This window comes from Mastigoproctus giganteus, chromosome 9, assembly GCF_048544385.1.
Source record: "Mastigoproctus giganteus isolate SK-2022 chromosome 9, ASM4854438v1, whole genome shotgun sequence".
In the NCBI taxonomy this organism is placed as follows: domain Eukaryota; kingdom Metazoa; phylum Arthropoda; class Arachnida; order Uropygi; family Thelyphonidae; genus Mastigoproctus; species Mastigoproctus giganteus.
In genome coordinates, this window is record NC_143583.1 from 179,972,899 (window position 1) to 179,989,528 (window position 16,630).

Sequence of the window (16,630 nt, forward strand, 5' to 3'; positions counted from 1 at the left end):
CGAGGAATATTACAACTTTCTGAAAATGATAAAGCCCAAGAAACCTATAGGGAAACAGAAATCCAAAGAAGAAAAAATTAGTCAAGAAACACTTGTCATGATGAACCGAAGACGACAAATGAAGAGCAAGAAAAACACTGACAGGGAGAAAATTGAGTATACTGAGTTATGCAAAGCCATTAGAAAGAAACTCAGAGAGGACATAAGAAGATTTAACACAAGAAAAGTAGAACAAGCATTAAGGGAAAACAAAGGATTTAAATCAACAGCCTTGAGAAGTAATACAGAAAGACAAATGATACTGAAACTGAAGAATAGCGATGGTGTACTTAAAAACAGCAGAGAAGGCATAATTCAAATAGCAGAAGACTACTATAGAGAATTATACAAGGAGCGAGGGAATGATACCAGCAGTGGGGAAGATGGATTGCAAAGTAGCAACACATATGACATACCCGATATTCTTCCTGATGAGGTAGAACATGCATTGAAGAAAATGAAGAATCGGAAAGCCCCGGGGGAAGATGAAGTTACTGTAGAGTTGTTAAAATTGGGAGGAAGAGGCATAACACAAAAACTGGCAAGGCTCTTCACAAAATACATTAGAAAAGGTGTGACGCCTAAGCAGTGGAATAATGCAATTATAATTTTGCTGCATAAGAAAGGAGATAAATCAGAAATTGGAAATTATAGTCCAATTAGCTTGTTATCCCACAACTACAAGTTGTTCACAAGGGTCATTACTAACAGATTAGAAAGAATACTTGAATGAGAATCAACCAAAAGAGCAAGCTGGCTTTAGGACAGGATTCTCAACTATGGATCACCTTCACGTAATATCACAGCTAATGGAGAAAGCAAATGAATATAAAACACCGTTATGCCTGGAATTTGTGGATTATGAAAAGGCATTTGACTCCATACAGCATAAGGCAATGTTTCGGGCACTGGAAAGACAAGGCATAGATACACCATATATTATGATTTTGAAGAAAATATATGAGAGTGCTACCTCCTTTATTAGACTAGACAAAGACAGTAGCACATTTAAAATCGAGAAAGGAATTCGACAAGGAGACAATATCTCCGAAGCTGTTTACTGCTGCCCTTGAGGAAGCTTTCAGAAGATTAGACTGGTCGCAGAAAGGAGTCAATGTGCACGGAGAATACCTAAACCATTTACGATTTGCAGATGACATTGTGGTTATAAGCCACGTTCCCAAAGAATTAGAGGAAAATCTTAATCAGTTATGCACAGTTAGTAAGGATTTTGGACTAAAGATGAATATGGCTAAAACAAAAGTAATGATGAACAAGTATGCCACGGAAAGGGAAATAATGATTGAAGGAGCAGTAATTGAAAAGGTGGAGTCATATACTTATCTGGAACAAGTTATTAGCTGTAATAATGATAAATGGCTGGAAGTCAAGAGAAGAATAAATTTTGGATGGATAGCATTCAGGAAATAAGAAGAAGAAGAAGAAGAAGAAATCTTTATTGCATACAAAATGCATATGCCGTACACAATACCATTCACGGCTAGAAGCCAGGGGTTTACAGTAAAGGTTAACACAAGGTAAAAGTCTAATATAAAGGTTACAAAGGCTAATACACTGCAATAAACAAGGATGAGATAGGAGAAAAAATAATCTTATTACTAATTATACAAGTGTAATGAAATGAAAGCAAATGGAAAATTTACATATGAACGTAAATACACAACAGCATGTTATCATGCTAATTTATCCTCCAGGGAGCAGTCCTCTTACAGTGTTGGGGTCATCTGAGCAGGCGCAGAAAGTTGGAGCAATGTAGTGAGGGATCCATGGGAGTGATGGACAGGTCCTTGGGAGCAGGTTCTAATGCCCTGTGACATGTTCCTGAGAAGGAAGTCGATGGAGTAAGTTCTGCCTGTATTTTTTATCCAATGCGAACTTGTAGAGGTCGCCATCCAAGGAGTATACTGAAATTTGGGCGTCAGCGGCACCATCAATAAAGAAACCACTCTTTGCCACAGAATTCTGGCTCCTAAAGTGGGCCAACAGGAAGCACAACCTTCCAGCTCTGATTCACACCACGCAGCTTGCCAACTCTCTCGGGATTCCACGGCTTCCCACCTTAGTCGAAGACCAACGCCTCCTAGCAACAGTCAAGATGATAACAGGCATAATCGCAACACCTTCATTCTGGGATACCTGTGGCTGGAGGATCCCCCCCCTGCTGCCCTTAGGGCCAATCCCGAGCTCTACTCGCATTCAGCGCGACTCCATCTCTCGGACAGGTTCCTCCCTCAGCAGATGTTCAAGCAAACCCAGGCACTTGACGCCGACCTGAACAAATTCGCTATTGACCGGACTTACAGGAAAAAAATTATGTCTAGTAGGACTAATCTGCATTGACATGTGTACCTTGCATCTGTTCCTGTCTGATTGAGCTGGTGCTCTTATCTCGATGTTAAGTCAGCTCAATCAGACCTAACTCTCGTAAGGAGTTCTCTCCTTTGTATAAAATATGTTTTCTTTTGTAAAATTACCTGTTTTTGTAAATTAATTGTTCTATTTTCCCGGAAGTTTCGGGAGGTTGTAAAAATGTAAACCCCTGGCTTTTTGGCCGTGAAGGGCATTAAAGATTATCTCTCTCTCTCTATACGTACTGCAGCATTTGCACGGGTATGAAGCGATCGGATAACTTTAACCGGTTTGGGGTGGCCTGGAGGACTGGATTGGCCCGAAGGCTTGGGACCGGGATCCTCCAACCGCAGTTGGCCCAGAAGTCTGGGTGCGAAATAATGCCAACCATCATTTTTACAGAAAAGACGAGTCTTCTCTCATGGATAATGGCAGGAAGACGTCTGATGTTTAGAGATGCTGCTATCTGGGTGGTCCTTCGTGCAGGGGGAAGTCGGAATTTCCATATGGCCCACTTCAATAGCCAAAATTCGCCCGCAAAAATCCGTCTTAGATGCGTTGCGGCAGTTGAGGTCCAGACTTCTGCTCCATAAAGAATGACAGGATAGACACACGTCTTAATATACCTGCACCCAACGGCCTGGTCATGGACATGCATAAGTTGTTGCTTAAGCATCCACCGGAGTCGACAGAATTTTTTTTGCAGGTGGTCTATGTGTGGTATAAAGGAGAGCTATAGTCACATACTGAAGAGCAATATCCCAGTTTGTCTGAAACGTAAAATAATGAACCAATGTATACTCCCCACCATGACTTATGGAAGTGAAACTTGGGCACTCACCAAAAGAATGGAAGAGAAGCTGAGAACTACACAGCGAAGAATGGAACGAATTATATTGGGAATTGGCGCCTCCGTAGCCAGGTGGGAAGGAGCAGCAGTGTGTAGCACACGCTTCTTGATTGGACCGGGGTTCGAGCCCGTCACCACCAAATACGGAGCTTGCGGAAAGGTCAGGGAATGACCACCGCACCGGAGCAATATGGCCTTAGTTGCTAATGCTCTTAAAAAAAAAAAAAACAAAACCAAAAACCAAATATTGGGAATCAGACTGTTAGATAAGAAGAGAAACACATGGATTAGGCAGCAAACTCAAGTAAAGGACATTCTTATCAAAACTAAAGAACTAAAATGGTCTTGGGCAGGACACATAGCTCGAAGACATGATGACAGATGGACTAAGAAAATAACAGAATGGTACCCAAGAGGAGCTAGAAGAAAACCACTTTGGGTAGTAAATGGATGGCCAGTGCTCAAAACAGAAGGAACTGGACAGTTGCTGGAGAGGCCTTCATCCTGCAGTGGATTGAAAATGGCTGATGATGATGAGGGGCGGGATTGCTGGCACCCACCGATATAGCATTTCCTCTGGTGGGTGCGGGATTTGTACAATACAGCACACACACACACAGGGAATAATAGACCCACGAGCTAGTCGAGGTCCGCCACAGCACATGCGCAGTTTTGGGCCACCTCCCCGTGGTGTAGACGGACATTGGGCAAGCTTTCCAGGTGATCGCCTGTCTGGTGACAAAGAGGCCAGAAACAACTAAACAACATACACACTGTACAAACATAACACTACACATATTTCTGGGAGTCAAGTTTGGTAGTCATATTTGGGATGTCATCCATGGGACAGGGGTTCTGTCCACGTTAGTTAGTTGCTGTCTTGATTTGGTTTGCTTTCTTAATCTTCCACTTCTTGGAGGTGGAACTTGCGTCGCGCTTCCTAACCCAAGTTGCTGGTGGTGGTGCCGGGTTTACATCTATTCGCTGATTTATGGTGATGCTAGATTACGGGCTGCAGTAATTTGGCTGCAGTCCTCCTCGCGAACAAACCTGCGCGTAGTTTGAGAAGGCTTGATATTCCTCCCTCGTGTCTAGGAGGTGATGATTTTGTTCCTGTGTTGGATTCTAGTGATGAGGACACTGAGTAGGTCATCATAGAGCTGGCAGTCATGCATGAGGTGCCGCCAGCTCTCCAACCTTCCGCAGGTGCAAGTTGGGTCATCTTGGATTCCGAGTTGTGATAGTTCGGCATTTATTTCCCTTTGCCCAGTCAGGATTTTTGGAGTAATTTGGAGACCTGAGGAGAACCAGGTTGGCGAGATTGGGTAGTTTCGATCGACGTCTGGTAGAAACTTCCTTGTAATGTCTCATTTGTGAGAAGTGGTCCATCTTTCTTGCCACGCCCTCTGCAGGTGAGCGTGTAGCCGTTTCTTTTCCACATTCCTGTTGTTGGTTAAATCAATGGTAAATCCCGTGCAAGTCTGGGGGTACTTTTTTCTGGGTGATACAGAAGGCTCCGTCGGACGATTTCTAAATCCATCGGGAGAACGCCAAGTAGGATCTGGTGATGAGGGTGTGTTCAGTGGGGATGGGGGACCGAATGATGTCCATGAAAAACATCCCCCAAACTACGATACCACCACCGCCGGCCTGTTTCCATCCACCCTACAGTCCGGTTGCAGCTGTTCACTTGCTCACCGTCAAATACACAACCCTCCATCGGCATGATGAAGCTGGCAGCTTGATTCATCACACCAGGCGAATCTTTTGCAGTCGTCCAGTGTTCAGGAAAGGTGCTCCCGTCCCCACTGCAGGCAGATGTGTCGATGACGGTCGGTCAACATGGGCACAGAACAGGTCGCCTATACCGTAGGCCTATCCGCAGCAAGAGCGTCCGCAAGGTGGTTTGCTCGGAAAGGTTTCACTGTGTGCACCAGTTGTAGTTTGCCATTAGTTGAGGGGCAGTGAACCGTCTGCTGTCAACAATTACTGTCATCCAGTGATGGTCTCCTCATTCCGGCATGTTGGTTGGTCGTGTGTCACTGTTCGACTATTCTCGTTGCACCTTCAACTACAGCGGCTCTCGAACAGCCGACACTGTCTCAGGTGCTGAGATGCTGGCCTCCGCCTTCCTAGCGCAGCAAATCATTCCCCATTCAGACTCCGCCAGGTCCTTCCCATTTCCCACTTGCATGAGCTTCCTAATGACGAACTGACAGGCACTATCCGTTAGGACACTATATAGTTAACCCCATCACAGAAGCAATGATTCTGTCCATAGACAAACGCTGGCCGCGTCACCACCATACGTCACAGCCACAAACTTCAACCTCAAACAATTAGCCACGCGCCTCACGCACCAACTTGGCAGTGCACATCTCCATTCTAACTGTCATTTAATATGTTTAACTTAAGAAGGCTGTCTACTCAGCCGAAAGCTTTTTTGTATACTAACCGTTCTCTATATGTATATTCTAGTATTAACCGCTCTGAGGAATTATAATTTTTTCATTTCAATAATATGAATCCGGAGCGCATAGGCCTCTTTCACTATATGTGCTGCGTCGGTCAGTTACATCACGTCTAGGTGCTGTGGAATGCATCTACTCGTGGAGACAGGGGTGTTGTCATGGTTTGTCTGATGATTGTATATTTAAATTGTTTCTGTAACATTTTTGAGCTGCTGCCTTTTTCTTGCCTGTGGTCATAATAAGCTATGAGAAAGAGGTGTCTTCTCTTCTCGCTCTGCGTCCTGTTAGCAAAGCTTCCCCACCGCTGGCTGCCACTGCTGTTTATGTTCTGCTTGCCTGACTGCTGCTTCTGCTGCTGCTGCTTAGTAGGGTTTTAGGAGCATCAGCGATAAGGCCATATTTCTCGGTATATACTGTCTGCATATTCTGTGTTCTGAGATCGATTTTCTGTTTGCTGGACGAAAAACCTGAGTTTCCAGAAGAAAAACCGATGCTAGCCTTGCCTGATTAACTCAGTCACGTTATGAAAAAGGCCCATAAAAATTCCTCCTGTCATCGACGGGACTCGAACTCAGGTCTTTTCCAGCGGTTTCGGGAGGACGGCAATTCTGCTAACTGTGCTACCCACTAGGGATTCTTGCCTGAGGAAGATAGCCACCATCTAATTACAGAAAAACGTGCAATGGAATTAAAATAAAGCGTAGGTCTGCGGTTGCTTCTCATTTTCGATCCTTACCCTATTTCAGATAAGTCTCCTTTTTTCTTCAAGACAAGATTCCTGTACTTATTAAACCGATATCCAAAAGTAAGAGACATCGTTTCTTCATCGAAAGGTTCTGCCTGGCTGCGAGCTCTTTTTTTTTTTTTTTTTTTTTTTTTTCTCGTGGCTAAACCGTGCTACAACACTTCTCTATATCTCATGCGCCACGGCTTTTGTCAGATTAACTTATTTTTGAACAAAATATTCACAGCTTAAATAATTTCGTCTCTCGACGATCTACTCGTTTCTGCTGAATTTGATGTAATGTGCCTCATGGAAATTTGGCTTTCTGAAGGCCACGTTGTTTTAACTGTGACATCTACAAGTAGGTTACGAATGCTTTTTAAAAATCAGGACCTCTGTATATAGCTTTATTATAATAAATATTTATTTCATCCTCCCCCGGTCAGTCTAAATTGCATAACAAATTTGTATATAGCTCCTTTCTTTTTGTAACTTACAGTTGCTTATTCTAATTTCCTTGACCCTACATAATGAACTAAGGAAACTGATTGACAACCAGTTAAACACTGTTGACTTGCTCCAAACCGTCAACTTTCCTATAAAGAAAACAAAATCTTGACCTTGTTTACACTAATAATATATTCTCTCTGCGATCGTAGCCGCTGTCTGCTTTACTTCTGATCATCGGCCCGTTTCCTTCAGGTTTAAAAAATATAATTGCTCTTTTTCCCACATGTCAAGATCTCTTTTCCACTCCCCCTCATTGTACATATTTTGGTGTCAGGCTGCGTCACGATCACATCGGTTATAACTTTCCGTAATCTCCTTTTATTTTGTTTTTATCGAGTTATGATCTTACAGCAGCCAAATATTTATACTGGATAGTCCACAAATACATGTCGCTTAGATAGAAGAAGCTCTTCTATGATTTTCTCTGTCATGAATAAAAATTCCTTTGGATCAAGATAAAGTTTACGCTTCTGAAGACATCACCAAAGATTGCTGTCAAGGCGCGCCGTATTGTCACTCCAGTAGGCGCACGGTATAACAACGAAGTCGCCTTATTCCTTTCTACTGTGAAAATTCTCTAAATTTAAGCTTTTCATTCTAAAGGAGAGGATTGGAGAAGACATTGAGAGCCATTTCAAACTGTTCTTTTTATGTGTTTGTATGTCTTGAAACACTCAAATAAGAGTAGATCAATAAAATTCTCTATGTCCATTCCTAATCCCACGCTTTTATAGCTGCCTTTATCCATAATGTATTTCATAACAATATGTATTCTTGTAAACATGGCTTCTGTTATTATCTAGTTGTTGTTATTTGGTTTTTAGGAGCATTAGCAACTAAGGCCATATTGCTGCGGGGATATGCGGTGGTCATTCCCTGACCTTTCCGTATCCTCCGTATTCGGTGGGCACGGACCCCGGTCTAATAAACTGGCTACGGAGGCGCCTTATTATCTAGAGGGTCTTCGCTGGTAGCAAAGTGGTTGTAATCCTACTCCTCCCACACCGCATGAAAAGGCCCTGGTTCAATTCAGTCAATATAACCATCTTTTTATCCACAGCGGTAACTTTTCCATAATGTCATATTGCTCTAAAACAGTCCATTACTTTTATTTATTTTTAACAGAAAATGATTTTTTTAAATACTAATCGCTGTTTCCACATGCGCATTTCCCATTTCGTCTCGTACATTTTGCATTTGGCTCCACAGACCGTAGAACCCACTCTAGACTCTCCTGACTTTAAATAGTTCGCCTTTTTGCCTCAAGCAGAATGAACAGTTTATAATAAGCCAGTGCATAGGTAGAGTTTATTATCTGAAATGTTGTGCAACACTGCTGTTACTTGAGGACTTTACTAATCTTCATTATCTGCAGTTCTCAAGCACAAAGGTTCTTAGCCTTGCCCTCCCTATTAGGACAGTGATTACAATTGCCATACTACCACTCCGTGTGGAAAAGGTATGTGCTCGAATCCTGTCTTGATGGATGAGAGGAACTTTTATTCGCAACATGGCCGTGTTAGCCGGTTTCTGACATCGTTTTATCTCAGCAAACCGACCGAATGATACATGCAGTTACAGATACAATATACTGACGACTCATAGTTCTTAGTTGCCTTGATGCTTAATAGGGAAACACTAAGTCTTGATTTATTCAACTTTTTACACCATATCACTAAGTAGCAATGAATTCCAGGTCTCATCTGAGTATCGTGCAAGTTATTTCAGAGGAGTAAATAACTTTGAGCATTGGGATGATTCTAAACCAGTTCGGGCATTCAAATATCCAGTCTGCGGCCTGTGCGTCTCACAGGTCGCAAACGGAATATATGTTTCAGTATGTATGTATGTAATGTATTTTATAAATAGTCTTGCTGATTAACTTCAGTACATAATTGTCCAGTCTTCGATATGCATCGTATGGAAGTAAGAAACTGCTTGTTTGTTATTAACGTTCTTTTCTATTTTCAGCTGCAATTATGACTTCCTTGAACTAGATGACGGCGAGTCTTCCAAACAACGTTATTGTGGGGATTGGCGTAGTAGAGTGAAACTACTGAGAAAGGTCACACAGACTCATCATTTGCACGTAATCCTGAGATCAGATTATTCGCACAGTTATTCGGGATTCCGCGCAGAAGTTTTGCTAATGCCAGGTAAGTGTATACAGGGGTGATTCACTACCAGTGCGACAAACTTGCAGGAGTTGTACGGGGCACAAAGACGAATCGGAATCACATAGCATTGCAAGGTCCGAAAAGCTTTCGTCATGAGGACTTTCGTAGAGGACGTTGAACGGGAGGTCGCGTGAACAGCGATCCCGCTGGAAATCAGCATTTGCGAACCGGTTCCCGAGGCAGTAGGATGGAAGAGTATTCAAATGTTGAACTGGCCGACATGCATCCCTCGTATGGAGCTGCGGACTGTAATGGGCGCGCCGCTCTACGCTTGTACCAGGAACGTTTCCCGCACAGGCGTGCTCCTCATCATACGATTTCGCACGTGTGCACAGAAGGTTACGTGAGACTGGTTGTTTCACGAGAGGTACCATGAATCGAGAGCGAACAACGAGGATGCCAGACAATGAGGAGAATGTCCTATGTCTTGCAGAAGACAATCCGAGTACGAGTACTTGAGCGATAGGCCAACAATTGGGTATTTCCCAATCCACTGTATGGAGGATACTGTCAACAAACCAAATGAGTTCATACCATCTGCAACGCGTCCAATCATTGGAGCCTGCAGATTATCCACACCGGAGGACTTTTGCTACTTGGTTTCTTCAACAGAAACGGTTCGCAAATGCTGACTTCCAGCGGGATCGCTGTTCACGCGACCTCCCGTTCAACGTCCTCTACCGCATGACGAAGGCATTTCGGACCCTGCAATGCTATGTGATTCCGCTTCGTCTTTGTGCCCCCTACATCTCCTGCAAGTTTGTAACACTGGTAGTGAATCACCCTGTATATTCCTTTATGCATCATACTATACCCGACTTTTGTTTTTGTTTCTTACTGTTGTCAACTGATATTGCTATTACTTGTATTAACGAATTGTTTGCTCTCAATGGCCTAACTGCTAGAAATCCATTCTATTTTAGGTAATGCAACTCGCAGTCCATGTGATCAAAAGCTCTTCCATTCTTATCAACATCATTGCTATTTGGTGTCTTCCTATCCTGAAGTGTCTTGGTACACTGCTCAGCGGATTTGTGCAGAGTCGCAAGCAAGTCTTGTCATCGTGGAAAATGACGACGAGGAACTGTTTCTCAATTCACTATTGAGAAATACGGATGACTACATGTCAAAGGTCATCTATTGGCTAGGAGGTCACATGCAGAGTACATCCTGGAGGTGGGAGGATGGAAAAGCAATCGATCTCGAAGGTAAGTGACCGTACGATCATTTACATATTAAGTGCGATCATTTCGATCACCTTTCTTTAGTTTCCAGCTCCAGATGAAGGGTTTCCTTTTGATGTCATCATTTTTAAGCTTAGAATTTAATGTGTTTATTTACCTACAATGCATCCTTATATTAACTAATTTTTTTTTCTGTAATTCGTGAATGTCTGTATGCATGAATAAGTATGCAAATATTCACGAAACTGTATGCATAATTTCATGAATGCACATGAGTAACTTTATGTAATGTAGTTCTTAGTCGACTGAAATTTAATCGTTCTAGTGAGATGACTTTATAGACGCGAAACAAAATTTAGTAATAAGTGGGTATTACACACATAGCAAGAAAAACAAATTTCCAACAATAATAGCCAACTGTCGATATTAACGCCGCCTACTGATTACCTTCGGCAACACGATAGCGGAAATTGAATTTGTTAGAGTTGCGATAACAAAGTTAAAATCACTTGGCATCAGAGAATGCTAGGCATTGTTCACTCGCCAAGCAATGTCTCCTAGCAACCATGCATCATCAGTTAGCGACTGTTTAGGTTTAAGAGGAAGGAAAATGAAATCCCATCGGTATATTCTTCGACAATAAATGACTGATAAAGGAAGCCGACAGAGAACACGCAGATAAGTGGCTTCATTATGTCTTCGTTTAATGATTTCACCGCAAAATGTCGGCAGATAAAAATGCATTCGCCATTTAAAAAATAACACGTCTGACTTCTTGATAAAGAGACTTCTGTTTGAAAGTTTTTGCTTTACATGATCCGCGATAGCAACTTATTGCGAATACTCTTCATCGTGTAACAAATGCGCAATAGCAGCGGAACACAGATTGAAATACACAAAACGAAGTGTCCCATATCAGTTTATAAAAAATGACCGCCTACACATTCAGCTGACAGTGAATTATTCTGGATTTTTCAGCTCTAACAACATATAAATTGATCGGTAACCCTGGGATCACACCCTCAGATGTTTTTCTCTATCACAGACAAAAAAAAAAAAAAAAATGTGCCGATATCTGCAACCTCCGATGACATTAAAATAATAATTTGAATTTGAATTTACCATTCTTATATAATTAATATCTTGCTAGCATTTATACTATCCTATCAAAAGTTATTGGGCACTTTGAAAAAGTGTCATAGTGACTTTGGGTACGATAATATACTGTTGTAGATAATGTCAACACTGTGTAAAATTCATTTTTGTACTTGGCCTCATGAATTATTTAACTAAAGTTAGTTGTGAATAATGAAATGAATTAATTTCTTAACTTAAAAAGCTACTAAATGGGAATTTGTTGGACACTCATTTTCCTTAAAATACTTTTTACAGTATAACTCCAAGAAATGTTGTTAAGTAGATGTTAAAGGTGTTTGAATAAATTTGAGTAAAAGATAAATACAAGTTGCTTATTAGCCATATTATTACACACTGTCGTTCCAGCTTTTTGTCGGGTCGATAAGGAAACCAGTCTTCTCCATTTAGCTGATCTTCGCACAATTCCTCTCTCTCTCTCTCTCTCTTTCTCTCACCAGCCCTCTCCGTTAATGCCTCTTCTTTCCACATCACTTTTCAAGTCCCTCGCCATCTTCCTCTTGGCCTTCCTTTTGGTCTTTTACCCTACATTTCCATTTCTAACATCCTCTTTGGCAGTCTCTGCTACCCTTCAATCTCTTTAGATATTCAGATCATCTCAGTCTGTTTGTCCCAATATCTTTTATCGTAATCTTTCTTTTTCACACTTTCTGGCCTCCTTTCTTATTCTCTTTCTTTCTTTTAGTCCCTCCACAAACATTTCAGAAAATTCATTTCCATTGCTTTCTTTCTACTAATATCATTATCATTGATGCTATATTTTTAATAAAAAGTAATTCATAGTATTAAGCGGGAATTTAAGAAAAAATGAAATAATCGTAACTTGGCCACGTTAAATACAAAAAAGACAAGGTTGAAATTTCGTTGAAAAATTTCGAAGAAATACTAAGGAAGTAGTCCTTACATACAGTATAATATGATATGATGTAGTGTTTTGGCATAGCCCTCGCGAGTAGTGCAGTGGCTATAAACACCGTTCTTCTGCACGAGTAGAAAAGTCCTAAGTTTAAATCCACTGGATTTAAACTTAAGGCTTTTTTGCTTGGGCTTTTTATATGAGCCTTTTTCACACCGTGAACGAGTTCATCGATATCGGGCGAGAGTTTCTGTGGTTTTATCTCCCGAAAATTCTAGAGATAAAACCATCGAAAACTTTGTTTCCGTTCAGTCAACATTGGCCTTATATTTCTTGACAATGTCATCAGTTCTTTTGTTATAAATCGTTAGTACTCACATGGATTACCGTACACCCTTTAGTGTCCTTAAAAACTGATAGCTGGTTATTCAGATCGTCTATTTTCGTAGACATACAGAGCATATCTGTGGAAATATACGGTCCATTGTCTTAATTGCAGCATATATCTCCGGTTTCTCCCAGTTGAATTCCAAAATAAGACTACCTCCTTTCACCACTAAATCTTTCTTCGTAATTCTTCGTAGCGTTACTCTCAGATACCCGGGTGGTTATAAAATAAGTTTCCCTATTCAGGAGATCCTAGTGTCAAAACGGTTAGAATTAGCGCTGTGAAAATCAGTGGGTATGTCATTTAGAGTATGGGGAGGCGATTTGTAGAAGAAAAAAAAATAGTTCAAATTTTCGCCACCACATATGTAAAAGTTGTCATTTACTTCAAGTATCTTGAAGTAAATGACACGTTGCTTACACAAATGACATCCTGTTAGATAAAATCAGAAAGGCCGACGTCACCGTCAATAACCATTATGGCTCTTACAAAAAAGGAACGTGCTCTTTTAGTAAAACTGTTCTACCAGAATAATAGTAACGCTAATGCAGCACTACGTGAAACTAAAAGGACCTTTGATGTCAGCGGGGCTTCGAAAACTAATAAAGAAATCTGAAGCGACCGGGGAGTTAGGTGTAATTCCAGGCAGGGGACTGGACGACCACGTATCGGAAGAGGTAGTGGATGAAGTGGCGGTTGCAATGGTTACAATGCGAAGCACTACTAGTCAGTAGTGCCAGAGGTGTGTCAAGATACTTGAACCTTGCTTGGTCTAATGTACGTAAAGTGCTTCGAATAATTTTACGTGTTCCCGTACAAGATTCACGTAGTGCAAGAACTAAAGTCTTGTGATCAGCAACAACGAATAGACTTTGCTCTACGATTTGTGGCTCGTATGGAACTTGCCGATACATGGGCTCGAATGATCTTGTAGTCTGATGAGGCACATTTCACTCTTCATAGGGCTGTAAATGCACAAAACTGCCGAATATTCTCGTCCATCTGCTGTGCATGAAAGACCACTCCAAAGTCCATACGTTACATATGGCGTAGATTCACAGCAGAGTTTATAATCGGACCATTTTTCTTTGAAGAGTCTACACCTCATGCACCCCCCCCCGTAAGATGTACGGTAATTAGTGCACGGTACTGCACTATTCTAAGAGATCACATTATTCCCGCTCTGCCAGAAAGGCAATGCTTGGAGACCGTAGTGTTCATGCAAGATGGTTCCCCTCCCCACGTTGGTGGACAAGTGACGGAACTGCTCCGTTCAATATTCGGAAATGACCGTATCATTTCTACAGACGTCTGGCCAACCCGATTAGCGGATCTCAATCCCTGTGATTTCTGTCTATGGGGACACCTGAAAGACAGAGTTTAACGTGGCGGCATACAGACGCTTGTCGATTTAAAAGCCAGATTAAACAGCATGTAGCCAACATCCCCAATGAGATGCTACGCGAAATTGTGTCGCACGCAGTCCTCCATTTTCAGAAAGTCATCTCAAGTGAAGGAAAGCACAGCACAATATCTGTACATTTCTGAGTTCTGATATTAAAATCTAATCAAGTTAAGTATTCCATCCCATGTTTAGAGTGCCAATTTCTCCCCTGATGGCGGAAATTTGAACTTTTTTTTTTTTTTTTTCTTCTACAGATCGCTTCCCCATACCCTAAATGACATACCCACCGATTTTCACAGCGCTAACTCTAACCGTTTTGACACTAGGGTCTCATGAATAGGGAAACTTATTTTATAAGAATCCGGTAAGTCCTGGGCAGCACTCCGAAGAGCGTCGCTCGTATACAATCAGACACTTGGTTCTCTATCTATCAAACCTCCAATTCGATTTTAATCGAAGGCATCAATTTGTGTTCTCAGTAACTTAATGTCGCCTGACAGTATGCCGAGTTGTAATTTAAGGCTGTCACACTCCCTACATCCAGCACACAGGAAGTAATCTCGATCAGCCAAGAAAGTACTGCATACATGTGACAACGAGTACAAGAAAAAGTACATAACATACAGATGAATTGTCATTGACAATTCGTCCGTCAGGTTGAACATTCTGTGTGACATATGTATACCTTTTTCAGTTAAAACCATAATTACATTTAAGTAAACATTTAAATAATATCAAAATAAACACTAATGAACCATCTTTAGAAATTTAACTAACATTACAAAAATTTTCAGAATATGCTGAATAAGCTTTGGCCACTATTCTGGGCAGTGTTTAAGAAGAGTAATAATGTGGTATCTTCTATTTTCAGTTCAGGTCCAGATGTAAATCCAAATGAACACCTTTGTATGTTTTGGAATTTACAATTGAGAATCATAACAAGGCATAGTAGTTCAGAAAGAACTAGCTACAATCTTGCGAATGAAGAGGCGCAAGATTCCAGTCTCCACATACCAAATATTTGTAGAACATGTCTTAAGAAGTTATTGATGTCATTCTTGTTCATAGGCGTTTATTTATTTATTTGATTGATAACAGGCACTAATTCTCGTGTGTGAACGTAGCATAAAAATAAGCAGTTGGAAATGACATAGTTTGTGATCATTTACCTTCCGTGCCCAACGGAAATAGTTAAATATTAACGATTAAAAAAACCTAAAGGTACCATAGTCAAGTGAGTGGGAGAATTAATAAATTATTTACTAGTTCATAGTTTATATACGAAATAAAGGCGTGGAAATCATGCCGAGGGAGTAAATTAAACTAAGCGCACAGAAAACTATAATTCCTACGATGAAATACTTCATATAAACATAAGCATCAAATAAATTGTATTTTATATTAAAATTTTTCTCAATTCTGTGTGAGAAACGATACTCAAATCCCCGGTAATGATGTGTTTATGTACTTACCACATATGTTTGATATTGAGGCAGAATGTTTTATTTCTCACACAGAATTGAGAAACCTCTTATCTTATGGATTCAAATTTAGGCCTAGTACAAAAAGTATATTAAATATGATTAATAAACAAAAACACATTGACCTAATACAGTTTTGCTTAAATCCGGCGTACAAACATAAAACACCATTGGAAGTTTTCCACACGTGGATTACTCTCACCTATGAAGCTATAGAAAAACATACAGACTTTATGCTAAACAAAACACAACCTACAAAGATATTTGATATGTCTATAATCAAACAGCAATTAAAGAAGATGCAAACTAAGTATATAATAACAACAATAGACAAAGCAGCCAACAATTATAGCATATGTAAAAAAATTATACTTCCACGTTATTAAATGAGCTCAATAATAGGGGAACTTACAAAATGGTAACATCTGAACGCTAACACCATCATTAAGAAATTACTGGCCATGCAAAAGTTAAAATTAAGTAACCCAAACGCCAAATTTCCTTATGTACATTGGTTACCTAACTTCCACAAATCCCCAGTGGGATTCAGATTTATCACATCATGTAGGAACAGCTATGCCAAGCTCCCACATCAAAAACTGGAATCTCTACTAAACATCATATTAAGTAATATAGGTGTATTTAGAATAATTCTTAATAGCACCCCAATATTAGAATGTTTAAATAACAACTCCAATACTATAGAACATATAAGTACATTCGATTTTAAAAACTTATTTACTGGTATTTCCCATAACAACTTAAAATCTGTATTTAATAATTATTATGAGTACAAAAGCATATTACCATGCCAACAGAATTATTGGGAATGCTTAATTATCTATCTTATGTTTATTCAATAGCTACATATTTAATGGTGACACTATATATAAACAACATATAGGTATAGCAATGGGGCCTGCAGCTCATGCTTAATTGCTTACCTCTGTTAAGCACTACCCACCTGAATTAGAGCTAGAATGTACGAATAAGCATAGTACCAGTATAGCTATCTATCTA

General features: G+C 40.5%; 1 protein-coding gene across 1 annotated transcript in view; it reads left to right on the top strand.

The window, feature by feature from the left end:
- LOC150080917 (uncharacterized) overlaps positions 1 to 16,630 on the top strand; it is a 408,289-nt gene that overhangs the window by 244,257 nt on the left and 147,402 nt on the right. Inside the window, exons 9-10 of the mRNA XM_090380855.1 lie at positions 8,936 to 9,120; positions 10,065 to 10,349. Of these exons, the coding sequence (XP_090236981.1) occupies positions 8,936 to 9,120; positions 10,065 to 10,349 (470 nt within the window). The remainder of the gene's footprint in view (positions 1 to 8,935; positions 9,121 to 10,064; positions 10,350 to 16,630) is intronic.